Source organism: Salvelinus sp. IW2-2015, linkage group LG26 (genome assembly GCF_002910315.2).
Source record: "Salvelinus sp. IW2-2015 linkage group LG26, ASM291031v2, whole genome shotgun sequence".
Classification (NCBI taxonomy): domain Eukaryota; kingdom Metazoa; phylum Chordata; class Actinopteri; order Salmoniformes; family Salmonidae; genus Salvelinus; species Salvelinus sp. IW2-2015.
In genome coordinates, this window is record NC_036866.1 from 29,896,075 (window position 1) to 29,916,140 (window position 20,066).

Here is a 20,066-nt window from a genome sequence, read left to right on the forward strand (position 1 = left end):
TCTCAGTAGGAACTAAGAATTTCTGATAACACGTGAACGCGGCATTAGCATAGCAATTGTGAGTCTAGGCATAAAAAACAACATAACAAACGTGTTTCGAGCTAATAAACGGTTATTTGGGGCTATTAAACTTTTATTGCTTAACACAATTTCCCCCCCATACGCAATATTGCCTGTTTGTAGACATTTTTMWATTTTTTATTCATTGCTCACTAACGTTAGCTGGCTTCGTTCTGATCCATAGTACTGTTAGAGGGCGTCCGCTACGCATCCCTCCATGAAGCGCTGCGATGCCCTCTGATTTTATATCCCTCCTCAGCGCTGATCTCGACCTTAATTCCCCCAAATCCCTTTACTCTAAAGGTAAGACTTCTATACATGTTATGACATGGCTGCCTTTGTATTGTATTGCCATTGTTTTTGACTAGGACTGATGAACGGATAGATCACGTTAGTTGGCTAGATAGCTCACGTTAGCTAGCAGCTAGTTTTGCTTATAGCTAGCTAGTTAACTAATGAGTGCATGATGGACCAACTAGCAGCTAACGTTAGGGAGCAGCAGGAGGCGTGTTGTGTTATTGTTTTCCCCCGGTACACTCGTGGTTCGGTCCCCCATGACTATGCCATGGTTACAGTATCTGAACGTTAGGTACAGGTTGCATTGTCACAAACCCCTCGATTGCTTGCTGAATTTGTCACGATTGTTCGCGAACGTTAGCTAGCTATTTAGCTAGCAGTCTTTAGTTAAGCTGTTTAGTTAGCTATCTAGTCAGCAGATCCGGCCCGCTTGAATACAGCTGCACTAGCGTCGGACAGGCTTTCTGTGTAAATTAGGGTGTTTTCAGATATAGTCCTCTTTTTTWAAATAYCTGATCTCAGTCCTGTTTAAAGTGAACTCAAGTGRGAAAAAAAAGCGAAATAACTCTTTATATCCACACTGCTCTTGCCTTTGAATTAGGACTTTCTTGACAGTTCAACATTTTTGTGGACAGTCCTCTTTGCATTCACGTTGCTATGTTTCGAAAGGAACCAAGATCTTTTTCCAACATTCACTCAATGCACTCTGGGTAAATGCACAGTGRTGGACAAGCCATACCATCACAACCTGTTATCGGACAACCAGGGATGTAGTTAATAGCTAATAGTTTACATTTAGTTMCAAAATAAGACATACTAATTAGAATAAACTTATAATATTTACATGTATAAATGACTGGTAACCGGATAAACATAATTAATAATGCTTTAATTGAACATTTTAGTTTTTAGTTTGTGGGACTAATGTGAGGGCCRGTGGCAGGGGAAATGGTTCTGCAGTAGCCTATAGTGTTTGGTGTGGAAATAATGACAAGTGAACCTGGACAGTTTTGTGTTCACATCGCACTAAAAAGGGAACCGATTTAGCTGAAAAGGACCAAGTGTGAAAACACCAAGACACCACAGAGCCATCGTGAGATATGTCTTGGAAAAAGTTGAGAAATGCGTTGTGTTCTGAATTGTCCCATTATCCCAACTGTTACACCAAGACTGAACGACTGCTAGTTTAATTAAACTGCCGTTTTCGTCCTCGTGCTAGATGGCAGAAACCATAGCAGCCATTTTGAATGGCACATGGCGTTGAACAACAAAGGAGCTGATTTGGCTGACACTGCCATTCCAAAATCTCTGCTGTGGCTGCTGCTACACGGACATGCCTGGTGCCTAGATTGATGGCGTTTGTTGCACAGCGAGAGTGGAGACGAACGGATTCGGTCCAGTCAGTTCAGTCAGTCATCCTCATGAGCCCTTCCCAGCTAGCTAGTTTAGGCTTGTGTCTAGAAACATCAAGAATTTGAAACTTGTCTGCRGAAATTGGGACRTGAGAGTGTTCAGAATCGTTTTTATCAGCGATGTTAGACATTAATGCCGTAGTTATACATTTTCGGTGACGAWCACTACAATACACGTGCTTTACCTGTCACCCTGGCCTGATATTGGCTACAATATCTAGCTACTTCCCTCTCCTTACAGCAAAAAGCGGGAGCGAAGGACACGGTGCCCAGTGTTGTCGGCTTGCAGCGCAAACWCCCCATTGAGCAGTGTAGYCTGTATCGCGGTGACTTCTAGATGACTACTACCAATATTACAGGTTATTTCTCGTGTAGTCTGCTATCCTATTTGAAATAAAATCAAGTGGGATGGAACATTGGAGATGGTGACCAAATCCAGATGGTGAATTTAGTTATTTCTTCCTCGCCCATCAAAATAAACATCACTTTCTTTTACAAGTTTTAACTAGCGCCATGCTGCTGCTGTTGTCAGCTAGTCAACATACATTAGCTTGAGAAGAGACTATCAGGACGATTGACTGATCTGAATCTATTCGTCTCCAAACTCGACTCTCAGCTTCGCAACATACACCATTCATTTTGGGAGCCAGGCGTGTCCATATAGCCTCTCCCGCCTAGTATGAGGACGAGAAGGACAGTATGTAACAGTTAGGATAATGCTACAGCACAATGCATTTTCATCCCTGGATTGGTGTACATTTTCCGATACATCTCCCGTCAGCTCTATGGTGTCTTAATCTACTCAGGAAGTCTGTCCGACCCTAGTGCAGTTGTAAGCAAGCGGGTTGGATCTGCTGGCTAGCTGCTATCCTTAGCCACCCCCATTGCCTTAGGCAAACCAAATACTGAGAATCAAACTAGAACTTTGGCAAGCATTTGGGCACATAGCAGGTTATAAGCAGGTTCTGATTGTTTCAGATGAGTGAAAGTGGCCTTATCAGATTCAGAAAACTTGAATGTCCTCAGATGCAATTAATCTTGCAGCAGTCATAAAACGTATCACATCTAAAAAAGAATCATCTTTGTGTGCTTGCACATGTCGTGTGGGTGGGTGTGTTTTTGCCAAGTGAAGTAGAGTGACGTGGATGGAATGTTTAAATCATGATCTACCCAGAATGAGTTATATGAAACATGATACAGTAGCCATATTATCTAGCTACTTGGCCAGTTGATGTGGTGGCTGGTTGGTGCTGACTGAGTCATGGCTGCTCTTGTGATAACACTGCTATGAACAGGCTCCATTGTCCTCTCTGCTCAGTCCACTACTCTTTCAGTCCAGCTGTGTCTGGAAGTGATCAAAGCCTGGGGGGTTTCAGTTTAAAGACCTTCTACAGGTGGCAGATATGGCTGCCATGCAAAACTTTTCAGTAAAAATGTACACTGCGCTGTCTTAGTCCATGAGGTTTGCTAGTGGTTTTGGAACGCTCTCTTATTAGTCGTTGGCTAGTCATCTCAGCCTAGCTGGGCTTGCAGCGACGCACTACTGCTGTTTTCTTTCCACACATGTAGGCTGACAGGCTTAACTCAAAATGTTTATTTTTGTTTTCTCTGAACTTGGTCTCTCACCAGAGTTCACAGATGCTCTGTGCATTGACTACCTGCCTCCTGACAATGGTTCAGACATCTGCCCGGACACTGTGTGTTACACTAATGAGCCAGTTTATTAGTGGCCATGCTAACAGGAGCTGGCCATATGGTGCTGCTGTCTGACGTGATGAGGTGTGTGTAGCCTATTTATATGACAGTAATTGGCTGAGGCCGATAGCAGTGTTGCTGCTTCTTAAACACTTCTAATGAACACATCTCAAGTGGTTTACTGTTTGTAGACTGGCTACATCTTATATCATCATCACGGATTGATCAAGGCTATGCTATCCATGACATAGGCAGCCTTTTGTATTTCAATGTCTGGCTTTGATTTTGCCATGTAAGTATAAACTGCGGAGTGGATAGGATCTTTGTCTTTACTCTGCGTTAATCTCATAGATCCAGACGTGTGTCTAAATATTGCATACTCTGTAGCTGTGAAGTCTAGCATGCAAGATTACCTAATAGTTTAAGATGCATGTTAGAAGCCGGGGCATTGCAAGAGACTGTGGTGGATTCTTGGCGTCTGCTTGTGGGCCAACATATTTCTGTGTCATCAAAGCAAAGGGCCAGCTGTGAACAATAAAGTCTGACCATTGGCTTGGCACAGCTTCAAAGCTAACGTAATGTGAGCAGTGTGTAGCCAACTACATAACATACAGTAAGTATGTGGTGAGGTAATCGGATTGTAATAGGGGATGTATGCAGGACTTGGCTGACTTGTAGGCCTAGGCTAATCAGAGAAGTGTTATAACGTACTGCTTCACATAGAGTAGACTCCCCTAAATACATTGAGGTCCAAAAGTATTTTGACAGTTTGTTGTTGTTTTTGGCTCTGTACTCCAACAGTTTCATTTGAAATGATACAATGACTATGAGGTTAAGTGCAGAATGTCAGCTTTAATTTGAGTGAATTTTCATTCTTATGGGGTGAAGCGTTTAGAAATGATAGCACTTTATGTGTCTAGTCTCCAAGGCGTCATAAGTATTTGGACAAATTCACATATAGTGTATTAAGTTTGGTCAAAAGTTTAGTATTTGGTCCCATATTCCTAGCACACAAGGACTACGTCAAGCGTGTGACTCTGCTAACTTGTTGGATTCATATGCAGTTTGTTTTGGTTGTGTGTCGGATTATGTTGTGCCCAAAACACATGAATGGTAATAATGTATTGTCATTTTGGAGTCACTTTTATTGTAATATAATGTTTTTGAACGTTAATCGAGATGCTACGATGGTTACAGATAATCATGAATGAATCGTGAATAATAATGATGAGTGAGAAAGTTAAAGGCACAAAGATCATATCCCTAAAACATGCTAACCTCTTCACGTTACCAATAACAGGGGAAGTTAGCATTTTTGGGGGGGGTAATGATATTTATGCCTCTAATTTATGCCTCTAATATTTATGCCTCTTCTTATTTATTATTGTGCCCAATATAAATTAATGGTAATGTATTGTCATTTGAGTCACTTTAATTGTAAATACAAATAGAATATGTTCCTGAACACTTCTACATTAATGTGGATGCTATCATGATTACAGATAATCAGTCATGAAGGAATGTGAATAATGATGAGAGAACTTTAGACACACACAGTTGAAGTCGAAAGTTWACATACACCTTAGCCAAATACATTTAAACTCAGTTTTTCACAATTCCTGACATTTAATCATGGTAAAAATGCCCTGTCTTAGGTCAGTTAGGATCACCACTTTATTTTAAGAATGTGACATGTCAGAATGATAGTAGAGAGAATGATTTATTTCWGATTTTATTTATTTCATCACATTCCCAGTGGGTCAAAAGTTTACATACACTCAATTAGTATTTGGTAGCATTGCCTTRAAATTGTTTAACTTTGGTCAAATGTTTCAGGTAGCCTTCCACAAGCTTCCCACAATAAGTTGGGTGATTTCTGTCCCATTCCTCCTGACAGAGCTGGTGTAACCGAGTCAGATTTGTAGGCCTCCTTGCTCGCACACACTTTTTCAGTTCTGCCCAGAAATTTGCTATGGGATTGAGGTCAGGGCTTTGTGATGGCCACTCCAATACCTTGACTTTGTTGTCCATTGTTGACCATTTTGCCACAATTTTGGAAGTTTGCTTGGGGTCATTGTCCATTTGGAAGACCCATTTGCGACCAAGCTTTAACTTCCTGACTGATGTTCCTTCAATATATCCACATAATTTTCCTGCCTCAGGATGCCATCTATTTTGTGAAGTGCACCAGTCCCTTCTGCAGCAAAGCACCCCCACAACATGATGCTGCCACCCCTGTGCTTCACGGTTGGGATGGTGTTCTTCGGCTTGCAAGCCTCCCCCTTTTTCCTCCAAACATAACGATGGTCATTATGGCCAAACAGTTCCATTTTTGTTTCATCAGACCAGAGGACATTTCTCAAAAAAGTACCATCTTTGTCCCCGTGTGCAGTTGCAAACTGTAGTCTGTCTTTTTTATGGGGGTTTTGGAGCAGTGGCTTCATCCTTGCTGAGCGACCTTTCAGGTTATGTCGATATAGGACTCGTTTTACTGTGGATATAGATACTTTTGTATACATTTTCTCCAGCATCTTCACAAGATCCTTCACTGTTGTTCTGGGATTGATTTGCACTTTTCGCATCAAAATATGTTCATCTCTAGGAGACAGAATGCGTCTCCTTCCTGAGCGGTATGACGGCTGCGTGGTCCCATGGTGTGTCACAATACATTATTTACCATTAATTTCTATTAGGCACAAGATCATTCGAAACGCAACCAAAACAAACTGCAGATGCATCCAATAGGTTTGTAGTCACAAGCTTGAAGTAGTCATTGCGTTCTAGGAATATGGGACCAAATGCTAAACTTTTGATATTTTAGTACACTAAGTAAATCTGTCCAAATACTTAACACTTGCAAATGGGTGGACTAGATACATAAAGTGATGTCATTTCTAAATAGTAAAACAAAATATGTATGACATTCTGTACTGTCGCCTCATTTGAAAAATTTGACCTCAAATCCAAAATGCTGGAGTAGAGCCAAATTAAACATTTTAGCTTCACTGTCCAAATAAATACGTAGGGTAGTGTATTAATAGGCTTAGCCGATCTCTCTCTTTCAAAATCTTCATCCAATCACATTTTTTTCCTGTTGATGTCTTATGCAAACAGTGTGGCTTTTACAAATGTCTAATTTCCATAGAAAATTAGCAGACTCCAGCTACTATGGAAAAGGAGAGAGGTGAGTGTGGAAGTGTAGGCGAGAGTAAATGAGAGAGAGAGCCAGTGGAGCAGCTCCTGCACTGGGCCCTGACCTGACAGTCGTTAGTGTGACTCACACAAGGCTGAGGTCATGCTAGATCGTCATCCCTCCATCAGCATTCACAAAGGCCCASTCTCTCACTCTTAACTCAGTGGAACAGAACACAATAGACTAGAGAACGACCGATTATGATTTTTCAACCGATACCGATTATTGGAGGGCCAAAAAAAGCCGATGCCGATTTAAAAATATTAATAAAAAAAATTAAAAAACAAATTTTTAAGGTATTTGTAATAATGACAATTACAACAATACTGAATGAACACCCATTTTAACTTAATATAATACATCAATAAAATCTATTTAGCCTCAAATAAATAATGAAGCATGTTCAATTTGGTTTAAATAATGCAAATAATGTTGGAGAAGAAAGTAAAAGTGCAATATGTGCCATGTAAAAAAGCTAAAGTTTACATTTCTTGCTCAGAACATCAGAACATATGAAAGCTGGTGGTTCCTTTTAACATGAGTCTTCAATATTCCCAGGTAAGAAGTTTTAGGTTGAGGTTATTATATAGGAATTATAGGACTATTTCTCTCTACCATTTGTATTTCATATACCTTTGACTATTGGATGTTCTTATAGGCACTTTAGTATTGCCAGTGTAACAGTATAGCTTCCGTCCCTCTCCTCGCCCCTACCTGGGCTCGAACCAGGAACACATCGACAACAGCATCGTTACCCATCGTTACCCATCGCTCCACAAAAGCCGCGGCCCTTGCAGAAGGGGAACAACTACGCCAAGTCTCAGAGCAAGTGACGTTTGAAACGATATTAGCGCGCACCCCGCTAACTAGCTAGCCGTTTCACATCGGTTACARCAGCCTAATCTCGGGAGTTGATAGGCTTGAAGTCATAAACAGCTCAATGCTTGAAGCACAGCGAAGAGCTGCTGGCAAACGCACGAAAGTGCTGTTTGAATGAATGCTTACGAGCCTCGTGGTGCCTACCATCGCTCAGTCAGACTGCTCTATCAAATATCAAATCATAGACTTAATTATAACATAACACACAGAAATGCCAGCCTTTGGTCATTAATATGGTCAAATCCGGAAACTATAATTTCGAAAAGAAAACGTTTATTCTTTCAGTGAAATACGGAACCGTTCCGTATTTTATCTAACTGGTGGCATCCCTAAGTCTAAATATTGCTGTTACATTGTACAACCTCCAATGTTATGTCATAATTATGTACAATCTGGCAAATTAATTACGGTCTTTGTTAGGAATAAATGGTCTTCACACAGTTCGCAACGAGCCAGGCGGCCCAAACTGCTGCATATACCCTGACTGCTTGCACGGAACGCAAGAGAAGTGACACAATTTACCTAATTATAAGAAATTCATGTTAGCAGGCAATATTAACTAAATATGCAGGTTTAAAAAAATATATACTTGTGTATTGATTTTTAAAGAAAGGCATTGATATTTATGGTTAGGTTTGGTGCAACGACAGTGCTAAATCATTACCCGTTTGGCGAAGTAGGCTGTGATTCGATGAGAAATTAACAGGCACCGCATCGATTATATGCAACGCAGGACACGCTAGATAAACTAGTAATATCATCAACCATGTGTAGTTAACTAGTGATTATGTGAAGATGGATTGTTTTGAAAATAATTGTCAATGTCATTGAAAATAAGAATGTGTTCTTAACTGACTTGCCTAGTTAAATAAAGGTGGGAGAAAAAAAATCTTATTTTWWAAAATCGGTGTCCAAAAATTCAGATTTCCGATTGTTATAAAAACTTGAAATCGGCCCTAATTAATCAGCCATTCCGATTAATCGGTCGACCTCTACAAAAGACACATACCAACAGAGACCATGACCACAGAGGGTGGTGTTACAAAAAAGTCCCACTTGACCGGCAGCAGACAGGCTAATCCTAATGTAGGCCATTGTACGTCTCYTGAGCGTAGTCGAGACATTTTAAAAATGAATTGGATGAAGCAGAACATGAGTGCTGTACTGTACCATATGCTGGCTGGAAGTCCTCGCCCCCCCCCTCCCGCAGTGGTTGTAGTGCAGCTCTTTGTGTGTGTGTGTGTGTGTCTCTCTAGCAGCAGGGCTGACATCCCAGAGCCAGAGATTGTGTCCGTCTCACTATGCTGCTGGCGTTGACTGTATCACAGGCAGATTAGATGACTGCTTGATAGGCTGCATATGATGGATGGATAAACTGCACATTCACGACAGATATATCTATGTCAGGGTGTCTATGGGTTGTGTTTCTTAGCAACCAGGTGACCTACCACTATTAAATCAGTAACTAGTTGGTTGCTGGTGGTTTTTGGTGCACTAACAAACCCCATGATTTCTCTCCTCCTCACCAGAGTCTGTGTATGACCTSCTCCCTAAGGAGCTCCAGCTGCAGTCATCCTCCTCCCAGACAGACACACCCACCATGAGCCAGAAGAGTGGGGGAGAGGCCGGACCGCCCCCTTCTGCAGCCATGGCCTCAGGTAAGCTCTTCACTCTGTCTGTATCCTCACCTAGATCATTAGGGAGCAGAACATAAGACTGACCTTAGTTCAGTGTCTAGTGGACAACTTCACGCTAGTCTACTTCCACCGTTCCTGCTGAGTGCCTGTGGGGCAGTTAGTGCTAGTGGTGGTGTATTCTGGGAAATTGAGTCTTCAATTGTGGGCCATGGTTACTGTAGACAGGACAGGTGCGAGATATTGGGAATAAATATTGTTTTGTTTGAATGAACGAACATGGCCCTGGTTTATATACACTGCTCACAAAAATAAAGGGAACACTAAAATAACACATCCTAGATCTGAATGAATGAAATATTCTTATTAAATACTTTTTTCTTTACATAGTTGAATGTGCTGACAACAAAATCACACAAATTATCAATGGAAATCAAATTTATCAACCCATGGAGGTCTGGATTTGGAGTCACACTCAAAATTAAAGTGGAAAACCACACTACAGGCTGATCCAACTTTGATGTAATGTCCTTAAAACAAGTCAAAAATGAGGCTCAGTAGGTGTTGTGCCTCCATGTGCCTGTATGACCTCCCTAAACGCCTGGCATGCTCCTGATGAGGTTGCGGATGGTCTCCTGAGGGATCTCTCCCCAGACCTGGACTAAGCATCCGCCAACTCCTGGACAGTCTGTGGTGCAACGTGGCGTTGGTGGATGGAGCAGAGACATGATGTCCCAGATGTGCCAATTGGATTCAGGTTTGGGAACGGGCGGGCCAGTCCATAGGCATTAATGCCTTCCTCTTGCAGGAACTGCTGACACACACCAGCCACATGAGGTCTAGCATTGTCTTGCATTAGGAGGAACCCAGGGCAACCGCACCAGCATATGGTCCACAAGGGGTCTGAGGATCTCATCTCGGTACCTAATGGCAGTCAGGCTACCTCTGGCGAGCACATGGAGGGCTGTGCGGCCCCCCCAAAGAAATGCACCCCACACCATGACTGACCCACCGCCAACCGGTCATGCTGGGAGGATGTTGCAGGCAGCAGACGTTCTCCACGGCGTCTCCAGACTGTCACGTCTGTCACATGTGCTCAGGTGTGAACCTGCTTTCATCTGTGAAGAGCACAGGGCGCAGTGGCGAATTTGCCAATCTTGGTGTTCTCTGGCAAGTGCCAAACGTCCTGCACGGTGTTGGGCTGTAAGCACAACCCCCACCTGTGGACGTCGGGCCCTCATACCACCTCATGGAGTCTGTTTCTGACCGTTTGAGCAGACACATGCACATTTGTGGCCTGCTGGAGGTCATTTTGCAGGGCTCTGGCAGTGCTCCTCCTGCTCCTCCTTGACACAAGGCGGAGGTAGCGGTCCTGCTGCTGGGTTGTTGCCCTCCTACGGCCTCCTCCACGTCTCCTGATGTACTGGCCTGTCTCCTGGTAGCGCCTCCATGCTCTGACACTACGCTGACAGACACAGCAAACCTTCTTGCCACAGCTCCCATTGATGTGCCATCCTGGATGAGCTGCACTACCGAGCCACTTGTGTGGGTGTTAGACTCCGTCTCATGCTACCACTAGAGTGAAAGCACCGCCAGCATTCAAAAGTGACCAAAACATCAGCCAGGAAGCATAGAAACTGAGAAGTGGTCTGTGGTCACCACCTGCAGAACCACTCCTTTATTGGGGGTGTCTTGCTAATTGCCTATAATTTCCACCTGTTGTCTATTCCATTTGCACAACAGCATGTGAAATTTATTGTCAATCAGTGTTGCTTCCTAAGTGGACAGTTTGATTTCACAGAAGTGTGATTGACTTGGAGTTACATTGTGTTGTTTAAGTGTTCCCTTTATTTTTTTGAGCAGTGTATATATATAATTTTATTTGCATTAGCCTATAGCTAAAGTCATATTAGGCTAGTATTGCTTGCAATCTGTCTCGTGTGTCTAATCAAAATTGGATTAAAAATGGTTTTGTGTTCTTTCCATTGTCCTACGTTTTCATCTCTCTTAGATGGAGCGATGTAAATTAGCCCCACCACTAGAGACAACCTTCACTGTCAGTTTCTATTGTTAGTTTTAATTTTATTCTTAGATGATGAGAAGAGGTGAAAAGAGCTAGGCTATAATTAGCAAAGCAATTATTGTGTCATTTTAGCACTTCTGAATTAGCACGCCTGTCTGAATCTGAACTGTCTGCAATGGACATTCTGTGAAGATGAGATTGCACACACCATGTAGACCAGCATAAAGAAAATATCTCAAGAGATGTKATTTATATTAGATCAGAAAAACAATATGTAGTGTTCCATCAGCATGCGATTTGAAGGAAGTTGCTAACTAGCGTTAGCGCAATGACGAAGTCCATGGGTATTAGCAAGCATGCTAGCAGATACCATAGACTTCCAGTCATTGTTCTAACAGTAGTTAGCTAGTGTTGGCTTGCAAAACTACCTCRAACTTCCTTCATACTGGACATAGAGGCATAAAAATGGTATCCACGAGTTCATCTGAGGAAGTAGATAAAGTATTCATACCATTTAGCAGAGGAAGCTGACTGACTGAACATAGTAGTCATGTGGCTGCTGTCATTGTGCACAGTAACACAGGATTAGGTTGAAGTTGACCCTATAACCACTTGTAGAGGCTCAGATAATTCTCAACCCCTTAAATGGTTACTGTTAGGATTGGGGTGTAGGGTAGACTGGTCCCAGATCTATATGTGTTTTAGCCAGCTCCTCTGACTCTTGTCATGCCATACATGTACCAGGCTAGGGTAATCTTATTATAGATCTGTGGTTAGGGGCAGCTTCTACCACAAGCTCATTTTCAGAGTTGGAGAGCTGGCTTCATGCTAGCCCAAGCAAGCACTACATGCATCATCGTTTTATCCAAAGACACTTAAAATAAAAAGGATCAGCTATCCTCACACAGTATTTAATTGACCCAATTTGCTGATTGCCAGGAAATTGAGTCATGACTGATCAGCTCTCTTGTTGCTCATTGGCTGTCTCATTTGTATTGCAGGAAGTTCCCTCCCTCTGAGGCAGGGCGCATCTGCATATAAAATGGCCTGCAGGTCACTGCTCCATAGGTCAGAGCCTTGTTTATTCTGTTGCCATGGCTACGCTCAGTCCCAACCCAATCCTCCAATTGGCATGCTCAGACTGCTGTATAGGCCCAATGCTGTATGCACCAGCTGCTGTATAGGCCTACTATTGTATGCACAAACTGCTCTAGACCCCCTCTACATTTAATTTGGCACCGTATCATTAATCTGCAAATTTGTTAAGAGTAAAGTCTGACTGACCAGATGTTTTTATTTTTTGTGGCAATGTATGTAACAATTTTAAAAGCTTGCTTTAGTTTTTTGTAAACAAAGCATGTCCGTTTTGTCACTTAAAAAAAAAAACTATTGAGCAAGTTTTGATTAAGGAACATTCAATTGGGGCCTATTTGTACCATTCTCAACTTTAACTTCAGAAAATTTGCCTGACACCAGAGAACTCTGGCATGCACAGTGAGGGCATTTAGCCACACAAATAACGTAAAATGAATTTAGAGTTGGGAAGAGGGAAAACATTGGACAAATCATGCACAAATTCAGCTGCGTGAATAGCCTGCTCTGTATTGACATCCATACTAACAATGTGATCTGTCCACACGCCATACAGCCACCTCATCCAGCCCTTCTCCATCCTCTTTGGCCACGGGAGGCCCCAGCTCGGACCCCTCTACCTCAGCCATGGACCAGTCCCAGCCTCCTCTTCTCCACCACCATCCCAGTGGGGGTGCCAGAGAGGGGTCAGGAGCCCCAGAAGGATCAGAGAGGGAAGGGGTGGAGGGAGCTCTGCCTGCCTCTGAAGGTGGAGGCGGCAATGGGACCAGCTCTGGAACAGGAGGAGGAGACCCAGGAGAGGCAGGGGGGGTGGGATCCCAGCAGCAGCAGCCCCAGAACACCCCCTCTAAGCGGAGGCCAGTGTTGAGCATCTCCCCCCCTCCGGAGGACCTGTTTGATGACAGCAGTATGTCCTGCCAGGAGGATCCAGCCCCGGCCGGGCCAGCAGGTCCAGACTCAGAACATAGCAGCAGCATCTGGGCTGACGACTCGGCCTCCAACTTCAGCCTGATCAGCTCCAGCTCCTACAACGACAACACAGAGGTGCCCCGCAAGTCCCGTAAACGCACCCCCCGCCAGCGGCCCGGGGCCAAGCCTGCACCCCCAGAGGACAGCATGGACGTGTTTGATGCAGACAGCGCCACGGCCCCACACTTTGTACTGTCTCAGCTGGGCCCAGACAAGGCCAGCCCCAAGCCCAGGTTGGTTGAATAGAATGCTAGTCTCCTTTTTAGGTGCCTTTTACTAAGAGCATGAGGATTTAAGTTGCCATACCATTGACTCTGTTGCACACACAGCAAAGCTATTAAAGAGGTCCTCTGAGTGAAGTATGTTGTGTGCTCTTCAGTTCTCTGGAGGCTGGGTGTRTGCTGAAGGGAGGCCTGCTGTCAGGTCAGTGTCCCCAGAAGAGTGAGGGCAAGGAGCTGAAGATCCTGGTGCAGCCAGAGACCCAGCACCGGGCACGCTACCTGACCGAGGGCAGCCGCGGCTCTGTCAAAGACCGCACCCAACAGGGCTTCCCCACGGTCAAGGTGAGAGACACTTAATAAAATATATATAAATATACCATTGGTTAGTCGTAGACAATTGTGCTATGTTGGGTTGAGCTGTGTTGCCCTCTACTCACCATCTTCTCCCCTTTCTCTCCAGTTAGAGGGCGTCAGTGAGCCGGTGGTGCTGCAGGTGTTTGTGGCCAGTGACACAGGCAGAGTGAAGCCTCATGGGTTCTACCAGGCCTGCAGGGTGACAGGACGCAACACCACGGCCTGCAAGGAGGTGGACATTGAGGGAACCACCGTCATAGAGGTCCCTCTGGAGCCCAGCAGCACCATGTCACTTGCGTAAGGGACTCATCCATTGAGTTAAAGAACATTGAAATATCAGTGTGATGTTGTTTGTTTCATCATCTTGAACGTTCTGTAACGTTGAATCTTGACAGGGTTGATTGTGTGGGGATCCTGAAGCTGCGTAACGCAGACGTGGAGGCTCGTATAGGAGTGGCCGGGTCCAAGAAGAAGAGCACCCGGGCCAGGCTGGCATTCAGGGTCAACATCCCCCAGCCTGATGGGTCTGTCCTAGCCCTACAGACCACCTCGTCACCCATCCTCTGCAGTGAGTCAACCAACTATCGCCCTATTCATACAAACACAAATAACTGGTTACCCAGTCAAAAGTACATTTGAATGTCAATGTGTATGTGTTTGTTTGATGTTCATTAAATTCTGTATGTTCTTGTCAGACTGGAACAAAAGCTGGCCAACCACGTAGTGTCAATGGTAGGGTTTTGTGAACAGCAATTCTTCACACTCTGCTGTGTGCGTGCGTGTCCTTCCCCAGCCCAGCCAGCAGGGGTGCCAGAGATCCTGAAGAAGAGTCTCCACAGCTGTTCAGTGAGAGGAGGAGAGGAGCTGTTCATCATAGGSAAGAACTTCCTCAAAGGAACCAAGGTCATCTTCCAGGAGAACCCAGCAGGTACCAGCACTAACCTGCCGGTCTTCCTCCTTTCTTCCCAGTCCTCTTTTCCTTTTGTTCGCATCCTTTTCTGCCTCTCTCGGTGGTGTCTGTGACGTCTCCTCATAGTGACCATGTTGAGAAGACAATGATTCCTTTTCTTTCCAGATGATGACTCGTGGCAGGCCGAGGCAGAGATTGACATGGAGCTGTTCCATCAGGTAACAGATTGATATTGATGCATGAGGAATGCATACGGGCCCTGCGCTGACTGTTCTAATCCTGACAATGTTCTGCTTCCTCCAGAACCATGTGGTGGTGAAGGTTCCGCCGTACCACAGCCTGTCTGTCTCCTCTCCTGTCTCTGTGGGCGTCTACATCACGACCAATGCCGGGAGGTCACATGACAACCAGCCCTTCATGTATACCCCAGACTCAGGTGTGTGTGCTGATACTTTCCTTCAGTGTTTGGATAGAAGGGAGTAAGAGATGMGTTTCAGTAATGGCGTGGTGTGTATATATAGTACACTGTGTGTGTGTTTCTGTTTTATCCCACAGCAGATAAGTCCCTGAACATGTCTGTGAAGATAGAGGGTTCTTCTCTGGCCAAGGCCTGCACCTTCCATGACCAGATCAATTATCTGGCCTCTGACCCTGCCCAGTCTGCTGGCGAACTGGTTAAACGACAGGAGGTCACCCCTATGGAGGTCTCCAGCAATACCCCATCCACAGTACTCTTCAAGGTAGGAGCAATATACAGGTCATATTTAACCAAGGGTCCTTGTATGTACATTTAGATCAGATGGTTTGGCTGGGACATCACCCATTAGTTGTATCAATCAAAGAAGACATCTTGATCCAGAGTCATTGGCCAACTTGCAGGGAAGTGTGTAGATTCTAGAAAATACCTCTATTCAAAATTATTTCATTATTCTCTTTTTGTCTCCTCCCTCAGCCACCCTCTGACGCCCTTATCTTAGTCCAGCAGACCCTTGAGCTGAGCTCCAGCACCCCGCCTAGGAATGAGTCGTTCCCCGGCCCCATGCCCCTCCAGCCTGGGGACGTGGACCTCCCCCATGCCCCTGTCTTTCCCTCCCTGGAGCCCTTCAGCACCATCCAGAAGCAGGACATCGCCCCCATCACCTCCTTCCCCGTCTCCAGCGACACTACCACTCTCCCCCCTGTCCCCCCAGAGGTACCCCAGCAGTTCCTCCGGGACCCCCAGGAGAGTCTGCCTCAAGAGGCCTCCAACTCCTGCGGCAGGGTGATGGTAGTAGGAATGTCCCAGATGGCGCCCCCCTCCCAGGCCCCCCAAGTTCCCCAGTTTCCCCAGGACGGGGTGGCCCAGCTGGAGAGGGCAGTAAGGGAGCTCCAGGCGGGGGGCAGCAGCCTGGTACAGCAGGTCCTAGAGGCAGCAGTGGCTCAGCAGCAACTCAACTCAGTGTTGTACAGCCCCACGTCCTCCACTGACTCCCTGCAGCAAAACGTACAGGACACCATGAACAGCCTGAGACTGGGGGGAGCTGAGGGCTCTCTGGCCACACAACAGCAGCAGCTACAACAGCAGATCCTTGGCAACATGCAACAGATACAGCAACAACAACAGATACAGCAACAGCAGCAACAACAGATACAGCAGATACAGCAGCATCAAGTCCTCGGCAACATACAGCTACAACCACAATTATTAATACAGCCACAGGATCAACAACTGCAACAGCAACAACAGATACTGGGGAACCTACAACAATTACAACATCAACAGTTTCAACAACAGCAGCAGCAGGTCCTAGGAAACATACAGCTACAGGATCAACATCTTCACCAACAACAACAAGTACTGGGCAACCTACAACAACAAAACCAAGCAGTAGGCAACATGCAACACTTACAGCAACAACAACAGCAGGTGTTGGAGAACTTTCAGCAGCAGCTCCAGGCTGAACTCCTCCAGCCCCAGATCCACTCCTCGTCTCATCCCCAGCAGCAGCCTGTGTCTCTCCTCCAGCCCCAGATCCACTCCTCGTCTCATCCCCAGCAGCAGCCTGTGTCTCTCCTCCAGCCCCAGATCCACTCCTCGTCTCATCCCCAGCAGCAGCCTGTGTCTCTCCTCCAGCCCCAGATCCACTCCTCGTCTCATCCCCAGCAGCAGCCTGTGTCTCTCCTCCAGCCCCAGATCCACTCCTCGTCTCATCCCCAGCAGCAGCCTGTGTCTCTCCTCCAGCAGGCTGGGGAGCTGCTCACCATCCAGACCTCCAGCTTCCCCCACCAGCCGCCCTCCCACACCTCCCCCCCCCAGCAGCTCCTCCAGTCCCCCAGGCCTCTGTCGGAATCCCCCAGCCCGCAGCTCCAGGTCCAGGCCGCCCTGCTCCAGAACACTCTGACTGTGCTGACCAGTGGTAGCCTAGATCATGAGCAGCAGGTCACGGGGTCCACGCTGTTCCTCTCTCCCAACACACTCTCTAGCCAGGGTAGTCGGCAGCAGCTAGCATTCCTGTCCTCCATGGAGACTTCAGCCAGTGAGCCCCAGACTGTGTCAGTGTTCCAGCCTCAGACCCAGCAGCAGCAGAGCACCCCCATGGACCAACAGCAGTCCCCCCAGCAGACACAACCACAGCAAACCCAGCAGCAGCGTCCCATGGCTCAGCAAGGCTCCTTGTTCCAAACTAACACTCTGTCCTCCAGCCAGCACCCTCAGCCCCAGCCCACAGACCTGCTCCTCTGCACCGCCTCCCTCAACCCCCAGGCTCTGCCTCCAACCCTCCTCTTCAGTACCCAGGGCCCCTCCATGGGCAGCAGCACCCCTCACCCCCAGGACACCCCTGCTCCCCTCCTGTTCTCCCAGCCCACCATGGTTGGGATCAGGGTAGGGGTGGCCCAGTCTGACCCAGCAGAGCCCATGTCCTTCCAGGACCAGAGCTCCACAGTAGGGGGGACCACTGCCTCCATCAATCCCCCTCAGCAGGGCCTGTTCCAGGGCCAGCAGCCTATGCAGGTGAGCTCCAGCTCAGGCAGTGGCCCTGACAGCCAGCAGGTGGAGCTGTACCTGCCACAGGGTTCTCTGTCTGGTCTGCAGAGCAACATGGCTACGCAGGAACTAGAACACCAGGCTGCAGCAGCTGCGACCATCTTTGTGATGCAGAGCGGACTGGGGGTGGTGGAGCTGCAGAGTACCGCCTCCTCCCCCGGTCAGAGACCCCCAGAGCAGCTGTTCCAGACGGGAGTGAGTAGGAATGTCGGCCAGCCAGGAGGACAACCCAACCTGTTTGTGTTCGGCCTCCAGAACGGTGAGACTGCTTTACCTGACAGGATCAGTACTCATCATGGACTGTAATGGAGGAATATTTACGTATATATACTGTATAAATTGTTTTAAATGTTAAAATATTCTTTGTGACATCCTCCTCTTTCTCCTCAGATTCCTCCCAGCTGATGACGTCCGCTGGTCCAACACTGTCAGCCCAGAGCCAACCCCAGAACGCCAACCCTGTGCAGGCAAGCCACATCCAGTCTTTACTGGACTCAGACATGGCCCAGACAGCCACACCCATGCAGACCAACCTACAGACCCCAATGCAGACAAACACACATACTGCAATGCAGACCAATATACAGACTGCCATAGAAACTAGCCTGCCGACCCTTATGCAGACCAGCTTACAGAACGCCATACAGACCAACATGCAGACGTCCATGAGCACCTCCCAGAAGATGGAGGACCTGCTGGAGAGTCTACAGAAGCAGTGATCATTACTGGGACCACAGACACATTGCTGGGGGTTCTAGTGACGTCTGCCCACTCTTAGACTGGGACAGGTTGTGTCTTCTGCTTACAGTACAACCCCCCACAGATGCAGAGAATGGGATAGAGGTGTCTGACTATGCTATGAGCCCCCTAAGCTAAGAACATGTCATGATGTTTTTAAAGATTTTTATCAAATGTACTCTTGTGCCCTTGGCTCATATTTTGATGTGATTGTACATGCATTCATACAGACGGACAGGCGCTGTGATGATGAGTTGGTTGAGTGACTGCGCCTTTTGCTCAATCAGAGGAAAATAACTCCTGTATCCATCAGTCTAACTTATACAGTGGTTCTTCTTTTTCATGCTGTACTGTGTTATTGCTGGCCTAAGAGTGGATGGAGGGAGAAGGAGAGAGGGATACAGAAAGTTGGACCTAGAGAGAAAGACAGAAGAGATGGTGAGATTTTATTGAGGGAAAGGGGCGGCCAGAGAAAGGTGTCTGCCCTGGTCTTGTTTGTGATTGCAAGGCTTCAATCCGGTCATACAGCAGCCTGTGTGTGTATCTGGTCACACAGCAGTCTGTGTGTGTGTGTGTATCTGGTCACACAGCAGTCTGTGTGTGTGTGTGTATCTGGTCACACAGCAGTCTGTGTGTGTGTGTTGTGTGTGTGTGTGTGTGTGTGTGTTGTGTGTGTGTGGTGTGGTTGTGGGTTGGTGTGTGTGTGTGTGTGTGTGTGTGTGTGTGTGTGTGTGTGTGTGTGTGTGTATATTCTGGTCCACACAGCAGTCTCTGTGTGTGTGTGTATCTGGTCACACAGCAGTCTCTGTGTGTGTGTGTGTGGTATCTGGTCACACCAGCAGTCTCTGTGTGTGTGTGTATCTGGTCACACAGCAGTCTCTGTGTGTGTGTGTATCTGGTCACCAGCAGTCTGTGGTGTGTGTGTGTGTGTGTGTGTATCTGGTCACACAAGCAGTCTGTTGTGTGTGTGTGTGTGTATCTGGTCACACAGCAGTCTGTGTGTGTGTGTGTGTATTGGTCACACAGCAGTTGTGTGTGTGTGGTATTGGTCACACAGCAGTGTGTGTGTGTGTGTGTGTGTGTGTGTGTGTGTGTGTGTATCTGGTCACACAGCAGTCAGTGTCATATCTGTTGCTTTGACATTTCAGTCTTTTCTCCGTGTGATCTCTTATTGTTACAGAGGCTTTCCATGTTTTTGAATTATTTGCATATGTCGTGCGACTTTCGTTTGGGGGGATTTTAGAGTTGGACTTGGAAGTCTTTCCAGTTCATTGTGAATAGAATGGTGGTTTTAAACATTAAGCACTTTATAAACTGTTTTGTGTGACCAGCAAATCCTTATATCCATCCATAGGCTTTCTATGGTTAGTCACATTGTACTTGTTGATGTCATTTAAAAAWAAAAAAAWAAAACTTTTTTACGTTGTCAAGGTATACATTTAAACACATTGACCATGCATTCATACATTTTTCGTTAACTATATTTTTGGAGTTATATATGAGATTGTTTGTTAAGTGTTCATCTGAAGCCTATTTATACTGAGTGGTCCATTCAGTGTCTCTG

General features: G+C 46.1%; 1 protein-coding gene across 2 annotated transcripts; it reads left to right on the forward strand.

Annotated features, from left to right (window-relative positions):
* Window positions 1–19,140, forward strand: LOC111952919 (nuclear factor of activated T-cells 5-like). 2 transcript variants are annotated; one of them, XM_023971938.2, is made up of 12 exons: window positions 1–363; window positions 9,066–9,194; window positions 12,842–13,487; window positions 13,634–13,817; window positions 13,936–14,126; window positions 14,225–14,397; window positions 14,623–14,757; window positions 14,905–14,957; window positions 15,043–15,175; window positions 15,295–15,479; window positions 15,692–18,023; window positions 18,155–19,140. In XM_023971938.2, the coding sequence occupies exons 1-12, from the start codon at window positions 291–293 to the stop codon at window positions 18,481–18,483; spliced, it is 4,563 nt and encodes a 1,520-aa protein (XP_023827706.1). In that variant the 5' UTR covers window positions 1–290; the 3' UTR covers window positions 18,484–19,140. The 2 variants fall into 2 exon arrangements, with proteins under 2 accessions (XP_023827706.1, XP_023827707.1); XM_023971939.2 differs by having other exon boundaries at window positions 15,298–15,479.
* Window positions 19,141–20,066: the final 926 nt, after the last annotated feature.